This window comes from Falco naumanni, chromosome 1 (assembly GCF_017639655.2).
Source record: "Falco naumanni isolate bFalNau1 chromosome 1, bFalNau1.pat, whole genome shotgun sequence".
Taxonomy (NCBI): Eukaryota; Metazoa; Chordata; class Aves; order Falconiformes; family Falconidae; genus Falco; species Falco naumanni.
In genome coordinates this window covers 90,738,519-90,754,384 of record NC_054054.1, presented here as the reverse complement: position 1 = coordinate 90,754,384, position 15,866 = coordinate 90,738,519, and the positions used below count along the sequence as shown (strand labels likewise).

The 15,866-nt window shown below is 54.9% G+C and overlaps 2 protein-coding genes across 11 annotated transcripts in view; one reads left to right on the top strand and one right to left on the bottom strand.

Moving 5' to 3' along the window:
- The first annotated feature begins 1,078 nt into the window (after positions 1-1,078).
- SLC8B1 (solute carrier family 8 member B1) lies at positions 1,079-6,962 on the top strand. Its single transcript, XM_040606051.1, has 15 exons — positions 1,079-1,665; positions 2,140-2,292; positions 2,396-2,448; positions 2,552-2,609; positions 2,820-2,925; positions 3,049-3,216; positions 3,304-3,411; positions 3,492-3,548; positions 3,778-3,908; positions 4,107-4,248; positions 4,651-4,772; positions 4,972-5,125; positions 5,208-5,288; positions 5,814-5,878; positions 5,965-6,962. Exons 1-15 carry the CDS (start codon positions 1,534-1,536, stop codon positions 6,160-6,162), a joined length of 1,728 nt encoding a protein of 575 aa, XP_040461985.1. The 5' UTR covers positions 1,079-1,533; the 3' UTR covers positions 6,163-6,962.
- Positions 6,963-8,052: 1,090 nt separating this feature from the next.
- Positions 8,053-15,866, bottom strand: part of TPCN1 (two pore segment channel 1) — a 53,114-nt gene continuing 45,300 nt past the window's right edge. For all 10 annotated transcript variants that reach the window (XM_040605902.1, XM_040605838.1, XM_040605893.1 and 7 more), the window contains 5 exons: positions 15,615-15,683; positions 15,092-15,176; positions 13,420-13,556; positions 12,090-12,170; positions 8,053-10,808 (listed from right to left, as the gene is read on the bottom strand). In XM_040605902.1, the coding sequence (XP_040461836.1) occupies positions 10,686-10,808; positions 12,090-12,170; positions 13,420-13,556; positions 15,092-15,176; positions 15,615-15,683 (495 nt within the window). In that variant the 3' untranslated portion in view covers positions 8,053-10,685. The remainder of the gene's footprint in view (positions 10,809-12,089; positions 12,171-13,419; positions 13,557-15,091; positions 15,177-15,614; positions 15,684-15,866) is intronic.

The following is a 15,866-nucleotide window of genomic DNA, read 5'->3' as shown; positions in this document are numbered from 1 at the left end:
ATGCCCCATCAGCTCCCAGTTTCTGCTGGTTAATTCTCCAGTACTGCCCAGTGCCCATGTGTCCCGGCTCCCTGTGCAAGACCACGGCAGGCACCCAGACCCGGCCACACGCCAAAGCCAAGGGGGGGCACAGAGCACTGCTGGGCAGGGACCCAGGCCACATGGCAGCCACCAAAATTTGGCCCAAACTCCAAAAAGCCAGTGGAGAGGAGAGCAGCGCTGCCGGGGGGGGCGGGCGATGGCCAGGGGCGATGGCCAGGGCTGGTGGCTAGTGGGTGCCACTGTCCTTTGGTGGCCAGGCTGGACCTGGGCTCCCGTTGGAGACGCTCCGAGCTGGGCACTGCCCTTGGGTCTGTATTTTCCTTCCTTTCCCATCTCCTGGGGAGAGGAGCAGTGTGTGACTTCGGTGGGAATCTGGCCAGGGTGGGAAACAGCCCCTTTAGTCCTGTCGGGCCCTTGGGGCCACACAGGCAGTCATGGTCCCCCAGCAGCCATGGTCCCCCGTCAGCTCCAGTCCCTGGGGGCCAGCCTGCTGCACTCTCCCCCAAAACCCCACACGGGGGCTTGCGTGGGGCAGGGGCAGCCGGGGCCGGGGGCAGCAGGGTGTCCCAGAGCAGGGTACGCCGGCCATAGCTCCCTGCGGAGAGGGACACCAGCAGCAGCACAGGCCCCTCCATGGGGTCGTGGGGCCACTGGCACGGGGGGCTGTGCAGCTCCGTGGGCACAGCGTGCTGCTCCCCCCAGGGAAGGACAGCATCCCTGGCCCTGCCTGTGCTGAGCTTGCCCGGCCTCAGAGGGTCACCCCACAGAGGGGCTAGGTGGGCACAGCACCCAGGGTGGGTGTCCAGTCCCGCCCTGCCTCAGCCCACCGGCACTGGGATGTAGAGGGACGGGGGTGGTGAGAGGGGGACGGGGCAGGGACCTTTCCCCCCACCTCTGGCAGGCACCCTGCGGGCCACGCGTGAAAAAATGGCGCTGTCGCTTTAAGAGCGGAGGGTGGCGGCCCCTTTAAGAGGCGGGGGAGCGGAGGGGATCAGCTGCCCACGCACAGCGGCGGGGCCGCGCCGCCACGGTGGGTCCGCGGGGCGGGTGGGATCCCCGGCTCCCCCCAGCATCTCCCGCTCCGGGACCCCCCACCCACCGCGCGGTCCCCATCCCCACCCGCATCGGGGTCTCCCCGTCCCCTCCCTGGCCTGGGGCTGCCCCGCGCGTCCCCTGGTCCCCCGTGGGGTGTCGGTGCCGGCCCTCCCCCCCCCCCCCCCCCCCCAGCTTTGCTCCGGAGGGGCTCGGGGTGACCCCGGGGCTGAGCCCTCCAGCGAGGACGTGGCACGGCGGCGCCTGACCGCGGGCTGCTGTGCCTTCCCTCGTTATCTTTATTAATATTATTACTATTTTAATTTTTTATTATTTATTGTTAAACCCTTATCTGCCCTGCCTGGGGAACGTGGGATGGGGGCTCGGGAGCTGTCCCCACTCCCTCTCCCCGGGGGTCGCTGCCAGCGGTAGGTGCCCCCCACCATAGGGCAGGGTGCCATGGGGCCAGCCGAGGTGCTCAGCCTGGCGGGGGCCAGCGGGGCACAGGCAGCCGGGACCCCACTGCTGCTGGACCTGGGGCACACGATCTCTCCTGGGGGGGATGATCTGAGCCACGGCCGGGCCCTGGATGTGAGTGTGGGGTCTGCAGTGGGCTTTGGGGGAGTGGCGGGAGGGATGTGGGTGTCGCTGGGGTGGTGGGGTCCCATCCCATCCCTGCTTCCCCCGTCCCTGCCATCGCAGCTGGGATCACACCAGTATTTCCTCCACTGCTGGTTTTGTGCTCCAAAAACCTTGCCGCCTGCCAGGCCGGCACCTTCCCATGGCTGGGGCTGGGTGTGGGGTGGTGTGGGGCTGCAGGGGACAGGGCTGGGGACAAGGGCTTGCACCCCCACTGGTCCTGGCACAGCCCTTGACCCATGCATAGGTAGCACAGATGGGGAAACTGAGGCAGGGATGACAGCGACCTACTGGCAGCAGCTGGGCAGAGGGGCAGCATTGCCCGCAGGGTGCCTGATGGCAGCCCTTGCTGGAGGGGGGTGGGTGCTTGGGGTGGGGGACGGGTCTTGGGGTGCCCAGCTGAGCACCCCACGCTCTGTACCGCAGTGCTGGGAGGTACGGAAACACAACAGCTCTGAGTGGTGCCGCTTCATCCGGAGCAACCCCGACTGCCGGCTGGAGGGCGGCTTCCTCAACTACCTCGAGGGGGTCTTCTGTGTCTTCCCCCCCCGGCTGCTCCCCCTGGCCATCACCCTCTACGTAAGGATGGGAGCAGGGGTGGTGCTGCTGGGGGATGCTCCACTTTGGGGGTGAGGGATGGGGACCCCACCGACCCCTCTCTCTGCCACCCCTGACCCCACAGGCTCTGTGGCTCCTGTACCTGTTCATCATCCTGGGCGTGACGGCGGAGAAGTTGTGAGTAGCTCTGCGGAGGAGGGGACAGTCCCTGGGGTGAGCGAGGAGCCCCGCAGTTGTGGAGCAGCCCCGTCACCCCTCTCTGCTTCCTCTGCCCTTCCAGCTTCTGCCCCAACTTATCGGCCATCTCCACCAACCTGAAGCTGTCTCACAACGTGGCAGTATCCTTGGCGGGTCACAGGGGACCTTGGGCAGGGAGGGGGGATGCAGGGATGGAGCAGGAGCGGTGGCTGTGACGGGGTCACTTTGTGTCCCCTCAGCACCGTGCCACAGAGGCACCTGGAGGGAGCCCCATGGCACCAGAGCCAGGCAGGCACCCTGCATCCCTGGGGGGAAGCCACCAGGTCTTTTCCTTGACATCCCCTCTCCATGGTGTCACATTCCTGGCCTTTGGCAATGGGGCGCCAGATGTCTTCAGTGCCGTGGTGGCCTTCTCCGACCCCCGGACAGCGGGGCTGGCCATTGGGGCCGTCTTTGGTAAGGAGATCCCTGCTGCCAGCTCCTCCCTGGGGGCTGCTGGCTTGGGGGGGCGATGGGTGGGGAGAACGTGGTGGAGCTGTAGGATGTTCCCCCCCTGAGCAGGACCTGTTGCGTTGGCAGGTGCCGGTGTGTTTGTGACCACGGTGGTGGCTGGGGGCATCGCCCTGGTCAAGCCCTTCACAGCCGCCTCCAGGCCCTTCCTCAGGGATGTCATCTTCTACATGGTGGCCGTCTTCTTCACCTTCATGGTCCTCTACTTCGGCAGGATCACGCTGGGGGAGGCTCTGGGTGAGTGCCACAGGAGCAGGGGGCCGAGGGGGTGGTGGGAGCAGCCTGGGGGGTGCTGTAACTCCCCATCGTTCCCCCCTGTCCCAGGTTACTTGGGGCTGTATGTCTTCTACGTCTTCACCGTGGTGCTCTGCACCTGGATTCACCGGCGGCAGCGTGGGGAAGGGCTGGCCCCCCCCAGACCTTGGGAGCCAGGTAAGGGCCGCCTAGCTGTGCTGATGGGACCCCCAGCATGCTGGGGTCTCCCTCCACTGCCCCACTTCTCCTTCCTCCAGAGATGCTGACAGATGCCGAAGAGCAGGAGTCCTTGGGCACAAACAGCGGAGACTATGGTATGTTGCTCCTGGTGGGCTTGGGGCTGGCTCTGCTTTATCCTGGGGGGTCCCAGGGACCCCCAGTCCTCTGCATGTGTCACTGAGCTCACAGGGTGGCCATAGTTGGGTGCTACTCTGGGGCCAGTGGATCTCCCGGGGGCCATACAAGTGACCACAGCCCCATGCTGGAAGGGCCAGGAGGGGCAGGGAGCCCCTTGCCCCGCTCAGCCACCATGGCCCCTCACAGGTGAGGAGTACCGGCCCCTGCTCCCCTCCCAGGAGACCTCCTTGCGCATCCTCACCACTGCCCTCAGCCCCTTGGACTACCGCAAGTGGAGGAGGAAGCCCTGGTACTGGCGGCTCTTCAAGGCTTTCAGGGTGAGTAGGGGGGAACATGAGCTGGGAGGAACCCCCGCATGGGGTGTCCCCTTCCCTGCTGGCCCCTGGGGCTGTGTCACCCTTGGGCTTTGCAATGGGGACAGGGGGACAAGAACAGGTGGGCTGAGGGATGGGGCACCTCCTGGGGTGTCCCACCATGGGGGTCCCCCCATCGCTGCTCATGGATGCTCCTCCCAGGTGCCTGTGGAGCTGGTGCTGCTGCTCACTGTTCCTGTTGTGGACCCTGACAAGGACGACCTGAACTGGAAGAGACCCCTCAACTGCCTGCACATCCTCACCAGCCCCCTGCTCTGCATCCTCACCCTGAAGTCAGGCGCCTGTAAGCCTGGGGCAGCCCCGGACACCCAGGAGGGGACAGGACTGAGACGGCCACCAAAGCTCTGGGGACAGCAGGAGCCCTTTGGACCTGGCAGCCCGTTCTGGGGAGGGGAGGATGAGCCAGTGAAAAGCCAAGCTGGGGGGCTGGATGGGTCCGTCCCCTCCCCACAGGGGTGGTGGGTTTGGGGCCCCCAGTATCCAGGTCTTGGGGGGGGAAATGGGACAGGCCTGGCCTGCCTGGGGAAACTGAGGCACAGAGGGGAGCCAGCCCGCGAGGGCTTAGGGTAAAGGTGGCTCTGGGGGACGAGGCTTTACCTCATACTATGAGCCTGGTCGGATCCTGCCCAGCTCACATGGTGCCTGCGGGGCTGCTCTGATGCCCCCCTCTCCCCACCACGTGCAGATGGGCTGTACCAGATCCAGGGTGTCTTCCCAGTCTGGGGACTGGTCATACTGGTTGGCTCTGTCCTGGCCATCATCATCTTCATCACCACGAGCAACGAGCAGCCACCCAAGTACCACTGTGTAAGGTGTTCCCCAGCCCTGAACGCCTACTGGGAACCAGCCCAGCCTGCTCTAGACTGGACTGAGGGTCCTGGGGGCAGAGCAGGAGTCAGGATCTCCTTCCCGGTCCCCACTGTCCGCAGGAGGGACGTGGCTGGCTGGAGGTGTACGGGGTCCTGTGGGATGCTCCCAGGGACCAGCTTGCCCTTCTTCCTGGCAGGTATTTGCCTTCCTTGGGTTTCTGGCCAGTGCCATGTGGATCAACGCTGCAGCCACAGAGCTGGTGAACATCTTGCGGACATTGGGCATCATCTTCCAGCTGAGCAACACCGTGCTGGGCTTGACGCTGCTGGCCTGGGGCAACAGCATTGGCGGTAAGGGCTCTGCTGCACCCCAGTGCCACCCCAGGTGCACCTGTCCCCCTGGCATCCCCCAAGGTCTCCCCTTCTTCCGCAGACACCTTCTCCGACCTCACCATGGCACGACAGGGCTACCCTCGCATGGCCTTCTCTGCTTGCTTCGGGGGAATCATCTTCAGTATCCTTTGGGTGCCGAAGGGAGGTGGCAGTGGTCTTGGGGCAGGGACTGCCTCCAATTCCCCGCCACCAGCCCAGGGAGCGCCCTGCTCTTGGGGGACCCTGTGAAGAAGCTGGGCAGGATCCATCCCAGAGTCCGTGGGATGCTGGAAACCTCCTTGGTACAGACACAGTGCAGAGGGACTGGAGTGGTAGCTGTGGACCACAGGAGCTGCAGGGATGGAGCCAGCAGCATCTTCCCATCCCCACTGCTGTTCCAGCCCTGGCAGGGTGGGGGTTTGGGCTGGAGTCTGGCAGATTTTGGATCTGCTGAAGGGAAGGAGGGGAAAAGGCTGTGCCACACTCCAAGCTCCTTGGGTGCTCCAGGTTGTATTCACCACGAACAGGCAATGCTTTGGGCCAGGCAACAGGCATGGGGTGCAGGCAGGCAGGGAGGAGGGCTGTCCCCAGGGTGGGAGGGATGGGGCCAGCTCGGTCGCTCCCCTGAGGTCTCCTGCGCTGTGTCTCCATCCTGAATGTGCCCCAGACATCCTGGTCGGCGTGGGACTTGGCTGCCTGCTGCAGATGACCAGCAGTCAGCTGGTGGTAAAGGTAGGACTGTAGCGACACCATGGCACGGGTCAGACTGGCTGTGGGACCCTGGTGTCACTCCACATCGCTCCCCATCTCTCCGGCAGCTGGAGCCTGACAGCCTCCTGGTCTGGGTTCTCGCCGGGGCCCTGGGGCTGAGCTTGGTGTTCTCCTTCGTGTCGGTGCCAGCGCAGTGCTTCCAGCTGGGCAAGGCGTACGGCATCTGCCTCATCATCTACTACCTGGCCTTCCTCTGCGTGGCCCTGCTGACAGAGTTCAGGGTGATCCATCTCTCCACCGTGTGAGCAGCTGGCAGGAGATGCACATCCATCCCTGGCTCTCTCCCTCTGCCTTCCTGATGGATTGGGGCCTCTCTGCCAGGGGGACAAGGGCTGGAGGCACCACGCGCCCCCGCAGCCCTGGGCTGTTGCTTTCTGGAGGGGGCTGGCTGGTTGTGCTTTGGGAAAGGAAAAGGAGCTGTTAGTCATTAGCTATGTCCTCTCCCCACTCTGTTTAATCGTGTTTAACTCCTGGCAGCTCTGAGCAGGGCTGAGGTGAAGACCTGTTTCCTCCAGACACTGTAGCAGGGACAGAGGAGAGGGCAGCTCCAGCCCAGGGTCACAACAGGAGAGATTTTACTTCTTCAACCACTTTACTTTCCCCTCCCCATCTCCATCCTGGCTGCCGTGGGACAGGGTTAGGGGAGTTGTGCTACATGGGGTAACTCTGAAGATCTGAGCACAAGTCTGTTATTGCAAATGACATGACGTGTTTGCACCCTGGGTGGGAAATAGCAGCAGAGGCAAAGCCAGACAGGGTTAAGGTGAGGCAAAGCTTCAGGGCAGTGCTTGGTTTTAATGTAAGCAAAGCTGGAGGAAAAAAACACCCAACAAACCAAGGGAGGCTGGTTTCCCCTGCTTTTTTTAAGCTATGTTTTTCAACCTGAGTTTCAGATTCTACTTTTCTCCTCCTCCTAGGGTGGCCAGAGCTGTAGGAAAGAATGTGGAAGTTTGTACACAGCATTAGCCTCTGGCAAGACTAGGTTTAGGCACTGTAAAAAAAAAAAAAAAAAAAATTTGCAATTAAAAACGCCCCCCAAACCCAACTTTGACTTGCGTTATTTGCTGCGAGGGTGTTTTCTCCTGCTCTGCGCTAGTGGAACACAACCCTTAGCCAGCACGACCCCTTTGGAGGGGGAGAGGGAATACCCTTGGCTTCTCAGGAGCTGCACCAGCAGCAGCAGAGGGGCCTGGGGGGCTGACACAGGGCCGTTTTCCCCAGGGCAGGGGGGGGAAAGTGGTTTCCTCCGGGTTTACCAGCAGTTGGATTTCTCAACAGCAGTCACATGCGCCTGACTCGGCCATTTAGTTGCATGGTTGGGAACTGCAGCGTCATGGCTTTCCCAGCACGGGCCAGCACGGGGGCTGCATGGGGCATTACGCAGCTCCCCTGGGCTGGGAACACTGGTGGGGCAGCCCACGGTCTGTCCCAGGGGAAGGGAAGGGGGTGGGCTGCTGCTTCGGATCCCTGGCCCACACGGCACAGGCTAGAAAGCAAACTGCTGTTACAGATGGATGCCCCCACTTCTGCTCCACGGGGAGAGAGGGGCTGTTTTGCAAGAAGCACAACTACCAGCCCTGGTTCCTGCTCCCTTCTTAGGGGTACCACTGCCTCCTGGGCCTGGATCGTTTCTCCTTTTTCTAACCAGAGAGGAACTTGCATAAAAATAATAACACTCCCTGTGCCTGCAGCTATTGGCTCTGCCCTGAACCTGCTCGCAAGTTACCAGCCAGCATCATCCAGGGAGACAAGCCCTGCTTCCTTACACACAGCACAGCTAAAGCAATCAAAACCACGGCCAACGTACCAACACAGAGGTACAGGGTCAAAAAAACCCCTTCTTCTAACCTTAAACATTGCATTGGGATAACTAAAAACCCTAAGTTTGAAAGCATTATCTCAACTTGAAGGAAAAACCTGATGGGGGGAAGGGCAGAAGGGAAGCTGGGCTTTGCGATGCCCAGGAACAAGAATTCAGAGCAGTTCAGCAGGGCATGCATGCAGAATATGCCCACACAAGCAGTTGCCACTGGAGAGGGAGGGCAGGCACCGCTCTTCAAACACTGGAAATGCTTCAGCTGTGGCCAAGCCCCTCTTCTGGAACGGCATGGGAAGGAGGAAAGGAAGCAGTTGCCTTTACAAAGCCGAAGATGCGTTTTATTAGTGTGCTTGAAAAAAAATCTAGAGAACATTTTACAGATGTCCATAAAATCATTTTATAAACAAAACGCCAGCATACAAAATCCTGCCGTGCTTCCTCCCTTGCTCCCTACAAAATGATTGTCTCTGTCGTTAGTCTGTGTGTCAGGTTGGGGAGAGGAGGATAAATAGAAGGGGATGCCCCGTACTCAAACTTTGTTTCTTTCCAAAGTCATATGGAAGCAGTAAACTTCTGTGGCCCTCCTTGGTTTACAAAAATAATTAACACAGTGTGTACACGGGGGCAGCTCAACAGGAAACCACAGAAGCAGCACCTGAGCCCTGAACCCCAGTCCAAGCATTCCCATCTCTGTGACACAAGCCCTGTTATTGCATGTTAAGCAGGTTAGTGCCCCCCTCAATGCAGCTTAAAGCTGTAACTCCTTTCACACCCAGAAAACATCCCCAAAAAAGTCACAGGCAGCCCTGTAAGGAGAAATAGGCTGTAGGGGAACGAGTTTAAACACAGCCACATTTTTTTTTTTCCTTAACCTTCACAATGCTCATTCATCCTGCCCACAATTTAAAACAGAATAAACAACATCTCCTCCAGCCCCAGGACTAATCTGGATAAATCTCCCGGGCTGTGACTCCATGCAGAGCAACTGCAAGAGCAACAACTGCACTGCTCGTTAATTTGTGGTCAAATTTATGGTTTGGAAAACAGCCCTTTAAGGTCCTTCACGGTTCAGCTCAGAAATAGTTTCATACCTGCGGTACCCAGAAAGGAAACAAAAAGTTGCCCTGAAGCACCCAGGGAATTTGGCAAGGGTTGAGAGCAGATACTAGTGTGCATGCTGCCTGGAAAGCTGCTCACCTGCCCTTTCCATCCCATAGCCCAAATGCTCCCACCATGCCTACATCTGAAAGTCTCATCCACCCAGGAAATGCTCCTGAGCTGCCCGGGTAGGATCAGTCCTCTCCCGCTGTCCTTGTCCTATGCGGTGAGACCACCCAGGAAAAAACAAGGATGTGGGACAAAGGGAATGGGCACACAGATCTCCCACTGCCTGATCCATCTGGAGGAAGGAGAGAGCCTCCCCAGCAAGTTCTACTCTTAAGACTGAACCTGAGAAGATCAAACAGCAAGAGGCGAGAGGAGCCTCCCAGCTGACAGATACTTGTAGCCCTCAGCACTTTCTGTGCTGACAGAGGGGAAAAAAGGGGACTTAAGAGAGAACAGTTCTCATCACGTTGCAGGCAATGAAACACCAGTGATGACACAACCTGCCATGACCACAGAATAAATGTGGCAGAGCTGGGAAGGGATCCTTTTTCCCCCCTTCCTTCCCATCCCTCAGCTACCAGGTCTGGCAGCCTCCTTGCTGGCTGTAGAGAAGCAGACAGACGAGAAGAATCATTGTCTTCCATGCTCCTACTGCATCCAAAATTCAGGCAAACAGTAAAGCTGTTTAGTGGATCTTCCCAAGATCCAACTCAGTCAGCATTTGCCAGCCTGAGGAACATTTCTGCAGGAGTGAGAAAGCAGGGGAGGAGCAACACTGCTGTGCTGGGACTTGCTCACCTGTATAAACAAAGCAATAACCTGGCTGAGGACTAACCAGCAGTACTGTTTGATGCCCATAAGCTCTCCTTAACACAGAACCAGGCAGAAATACGTCAGGCTCAGAGCTGCAAAACCTTCCATTTTTTCCTCCCAGTCATCTATATGAGCTAAGGACCAGCCAGAGATTTGCCATTTATAGAGCAAGTGGCAGAGATCAACAGCCACCATCACCCTGCGGAATGTCCCCTCTCACTGAGCAGTGCCAGGCGCTTTGGGGTCCAGAGGCAATCCCAGTCCCAGGCAGTACCACGGGCAGAACTGACCAGCAGCAATGCCGATACTGGACAGCTACAGCAGAGACAAGAGCTTCTGTCCCCAAACTCCCGTCACGCCTATGGTCATAATGCAATGAGATGCTGGCTCTTGGTTCTGTCTCCAGCTGCCACAGAACTGCTCTGGGACAGCTAAATTCAATAATCAGAGCTGGATCTACTACAGGGAGTGCATCCAGGTGTGCCAAAAAGGAGGGGGAAGGCCATCTGCTCTTCCAAAAGTGCTGAAATTTCACGCCACCTCCCCTTTCTTTGCATAAGGAAGGTGGAGAAGAAACAAAATCTCACTCCCTGATCTTTTATTCCTAGGTCAATTGTACCCTTTAAGCAAAAGAGATTTTCAAAAAGGGCAAAAGTTTTAATATTAAGCAGGTTGCTTCGGCGCATTTCCTGCTGTTAATGGATTACACGTCCCTTTCCCCAAGGTCTGTTAGTGGTAAGACAAAGAGCAGGCTCGGGCCTGGGAAGTGGCTCAGGGGGAGGAGGTCTCTGTTCTGTCCGAGATGTTCACTCTGTGCCGAGCATGGGCATCATGCTCAATCTGTGTGTAGCAGCCTTACACAGAGTCCCCCAGGCCTCTGGTTTTTCAGCAATTCACTGCCTAGGGGAAGAGATTTAAACCCTACAGCTGAACAGTACACTGAACAGATCTATATACATCATCCCAATATATACGCTGTGAAGTAATACTCTAGGTTATTGCATAGAAGATGGCTTGTGTTAGCTAGGCCTAAATGACAGTCTGGGAGCGTTGTCGGAGGCTCAGGGGCTTCAGAATGCTGTTGGAAGCAGATGCGGGCTCTTGCAATGGTGTCTGAGATTCCTCTTTTCTGGAATGCTCCTCATACCATTCCTGCAACAGGAGATCAAACACACCGAGATCAGGCTCTGCCCCACACTGGCCTCGCACCTCCCCCAGCAGGACCCCGAAGGGCAGAGCCTTTGGCTGCTCTGCTACATGAGGGCACGGTTGCTCAGGCACAGAGGGACTCTTTCCAAAGCCCTGGATGTAGCCTAACCTCCTGGAACACCTGGTTAACTGCAGCATGGCTGTGATGGATGCACCGAGACCTTGCCACCCACAGTTCAAGCAAGAAGTACCAGCTATGGCTCAGCTACAGCTGGCTGAACTGACAAACCTGGGCAAGAAACCATTCCTCTCTCAGAACGTCCCTCCTGAACATCTAGGACTCCAGTACTGATGACTCCGTGACATTTGGGATTTGCAGAGCTGCTCCCAATCCTGGGCAGTGCCCAGGGTGTCACAGTATGTCACATCCCTGAATAGGAGACGAAGCAGAAGAGGCAGGGAGCTTCTCTGCAGATTTCCACCTGGCTCCATGGTAAATAACATGCTCATGTTTTGTTAGGGGGACTGAAGAGTCATCCCCAAGCCAGCTGCCCAAGGGGCAAAGGACAGATTCAAATGGTTACAAGATTAATGCCTTCCAGTACTAAACATTATAATAGCCCATGACCCCTCGAGCCTGGAGATTAATGTTTGGCAGTCACTACAGTGACCAAATCTATGGCATAAAGCTCCTGACTACAAAGAGCACTAGCAGAAAAGCCCTAAACATTCCAGATAATCAGTTGACTGAAATGCTTCCCATCTTTGCTAGCCTGCTGTTCTGAAGGAAAACCAGGCGGCATCGCTCACACCAGGCAGCACTCTGCTTGGGAGAACACTTGGTTTCTGTGTCAGACAGACACACCCAAGCTCAAACACAATCACATTCCAGTGGCTTAACAAATTAGTGTCCAGCAGCCAAGCCCCAGGAACGCACCACGCATGTGCTCCTAGCCCGGGCCAACAAGTCCAGCGCGGTGAGTCTAGGTAAGCTCAGCCACGCGTGCACCAAGAGCCTGTTACTGTGACTCACACCTGCACAGCCGGTACCCGGACCCGCTGAGGAGGCTCTGACATGCTCTGTGGTTTAAGAAAGTCCCTGAGTGCAAGAATGGATCAATCTAAAGTGCACTTCATCTACTGCCCAACCTTCTCACAGAGCACACAGCTGCCTGGGACTCGGAAGAAGAAGGCCTCCGGTGTTTAAAAGGATGGTTTGTTATTCTAGGCGATGTTCTGCTCACCAGAGAGACTTGCTGGTATTTCCAACTTGGGCCCACATACCTGAATCTCCTCCTCATACATCTTCATACTCAAATCACTCTTGGTCCTTGATCTGCGTCCCAGAAACAGTGTTGACATTTGCTAGAGTTGGAGGGAGGGGGAGGAAAAACCAAAAAAAAAGACATTTATCAGTCACTGAGCAGCTCACAGGATCAGTCCCTGGAACTTCAGGCATCCTTCCAGCAGACACTCATCATTCACTGATGAGCTCGGGCTATCTTGGACTCCTTCTGTTGTCATGGGGAAAAGAAATTTTAGGGTGCACATCACCTAAACAAATGTTGGCATCTACTGCAGGCTGAGACAAATCACACCGACCAGATCCCCAGAGACTACAGAGGGAGCTGTAGCTTGGATGGATGCATCTGTCAATGGTGCTTAATTTAGTCAGATGAACATAACATCAGCGCCTGGAACAAGGCTCAAACCCAAGCTTCCAAATAAGATCTCATCCCACTTGTCCAGATCATTTACTCCATGGGCCTGGACTTCTTAAATCATGTAAGCAGAGAAGTCTGAATTACTCTGACCACATGAGCTATATGAACAAGACTGAGAAGCAAAAGAAATCTCAGGTCTGGCATCATCATTGCAAGGCTGAGGACAGCATCCTCCTTCAGTTTATTGTCTTGAAAACTGCTTCTGATTGGTATCATCACTGCTATTCTGAATTTTGTCTGTGGGAACAAGAGCTCAGCCTATAACTACCAAGCCAACCAAAGCAAATAAAGGTTGCCTAAGAGACTGTAGCACTTGTACTTTGTAGTGGCAATACAAGAATATAATGGCTATTATTAAAACAACCACTCAAGCTCTTCCCAGATGCATGAGACAACAGTTCTGAGACAAGAGCAGTTACCCAGGTCAGCTCATTTTCCCAATTGTCCATCCTATTTTAGAATGAAAATGTAAGCAGCACCATGGAGAAAGGAAGCCTGGTGTTTGGAATCGATACCATCATACTGCTGCATAATGTTTCAGAACTGACCAAGCCTAAGCGTATGGAGGGCACAGAGAGAGGCAGGAGAATTATAAGACACTGGCTTCCTTGGAGAAAAATACACTTTTTTCCAGCCAGTACTGGGTGAGGACAGCAAAGTTTGCAGGCCATAGCAGCTAGCCTTTGTCAGGGCTATTCAGAGTGCAGGGGAAATTAAGCTGCTACTTTTCTAGAGCAGCTAAACTTTGTGCCAGTGCTGCAGAGCCCCTCCAGTAGCTCAGCTCTCAATATTACAAAGACACATGCAGCTTCTCTCTTAAGACAGCAAAAAGGCTATCGTGGACTTTCCTCCCCCAAAGCTGAGAACTTGCAGTAAGCATTTCCTCTTACCCCATATTTGTCCATCTGCAAAACGATCTTCTGCAGCTGAGCTGTTTCAGCAGCAGCTGAACTCCGCTTGTACAGCTCAATTATGCCAACCACTTCCTCCTTGGAGATCTCCTTCTCCAGTACAATGCCGTTGTCTTCTGGAAAAGCAAGAAAAAAAGAGAAAAAAAAAAGTCTCCAAGGTGAACGTTGTTTCATCAGCCACTATGATAAGCCTGGAAGGCAAAGCTTAACAGCACACAGGACCAAGCCAGATGTCAGGCACAGTCTGTACCTACTTTTGTGACTAGAACGTACATGTCCTTGTCCCCCCAAATAAGTTAGCTAGTGTGTAGGGCTAGCAAGCATCTCAGCTTTTTAAAACGTCAGGCTCAATATCTTAAAAAAAAATAATAAAAAAATCTTGTAGCTTTTTGCTTGCCTGTGAATTAACTAGCAAAGCAAATAATTACACAGAAATTGCTGCCTTTTGACCTTCAACAACTTGGGAGTTCAGTGCTAACAAGCGTCTTTCACCGCACCCTTCAAACTGGGTGCAGCAGGGATCACGATGAAAAGTGTTTCTGTAACTAACAACTCCCGGCTCCTACAGGCCTGCGCCACACAAATTTGATCTTCTGGCACCTCAGAAAGATGAGAGGCTGATCAAAGCTACTCCTGTGGCTGGGGCCTTCATCACGTTTCTGCGGGGAAGATTCTCTGGTATGAAATATATGACTGCAGTAGCTGTAACTCCTTCCTGCAGAGGAGTGTAAAGAGTTATTAAGAGTAGTCTTCATGGAGAATGAATAGAAAAGTCTGGGTGTAGATGACCCAAAGGAATAGCCAGAGAAGGGCTGTAGGAGATTAATGTGTTTATGGCACCTAAATTAGCAGGTCATGAAGCTACATGCAGCTTCAGACATCCAGCTCAGGAGACAAGGACAGTGAGTAAAACTGATGACTCACAGGGGTGACGAGATGGAGAGACCAGTCACTGTCAGTTCCTAAAGAGTACCCAAATGCAGATCCAAAACCAGCACGTAGTCACCAGTAAGTACAACTGGGAGATGTGGAAAGAACCAAACTGGATAGGCAGTGTCCATTGTCCTCCATGTCACGGTAAAGAGAGCTGGCACACCACTTGGATCCAGTGTTTTGGTGCCTGAATGCTGAACAAGCCACTCTGAGACATGTGCTGGTGCCAGTGAGGGTATTAGTGAGGAAGGGAAATTGGTTTTAAAGAAAAAAAAATAAATTCCCTTCTTGTAAAGTCTCTTGTTGAACTTTGCTACATCATTGCTGTAAAGTTTCCTACATTTCTTTAATGAAATGTATGCAGACTTCCTATCTTCAAGCAATTTGGTTGAAATGGCTCAAGTAGTTGAAGTTTATACACAAACACATGTGCACACACCCACCCATCCCTCTATATATAAACACCTCCCCCCCATACATACATACACACACGCGCACTTACTTTTTGGGGAGTGCTGGGGGAGAGATGAGGGGCAGAGCAGAAAGGCCAGACCAAAATATCACACAAAAGTGCAAGAATTAGCTTAGGAAATAAGGCTAAAAAATAAACAACAACAAAAAATCTGGTCTTGCTGGCCAGTCCCACTCTCTCCTACAGACATAAGACATCAGGGAGAGACGACAAAATATTGTAGGTCAACCAGTCCTCAGTTCTGACCTTCTGAATCTTGGTTCTTCCGAGTGTAGTTCATGCGGAAGACGAAAGCATCCAGAATAAAAGCCACAATGATTGTCATCACCACCTGGGAGAAGACATGAACAGAAGAGGTCAAGAGGCTGCTGCTGGGGGATTCTTCCAGCCCAGTTCAACCAGAAACTCAGCATTTTGTCTGTACTTCAAGTCTATGCTCCCCAGCTCCTCCACGGCAGAGGGGATGCACACACCACACATCCACCTGTGAGTAAACTGCCAACAGTCTGCCACAATGGGGACAGAACAGAACTCTTGTGCTGCCCTAGTCCTTACCCCAGGCCAGGTTTGTGTGGCATCAGCTCTGTTGATGCCCATAAATTCAACTTTCTGCAAGTGATATGGACTCGCACCTGTTTCTGGAAAACATTTATGCACAACAACAAAGTTGTCCTCCTTTAGGCATGGAAGCTCCTTCTGGAACACAGTAAAAGCTGTCTGCCCTCCTCATCCCCACTATCTGATGCATGAAACACATCCAGAAACCTACCATGGTCACAATATAGAAGATCATGAAGTAAAGACGACTCCAGTGAGTGGTTTGGGATGTCACCCCTTCCTAAAGAGGAAAGGCAAGAAGTCAGTAGTGCACAAAAGAAGGAAAAATCTGCCGTTAACTGCTTGCCAACAGACATAAAGCAGCATAAATGGTATCTCTCTCTCATTCATGGCTCCACAGTTAGCCTCAGGGACTGCCTGTGCAGTGCTCAATGCTCCAGCTGGTCCTTGCAGCTAATCTGCC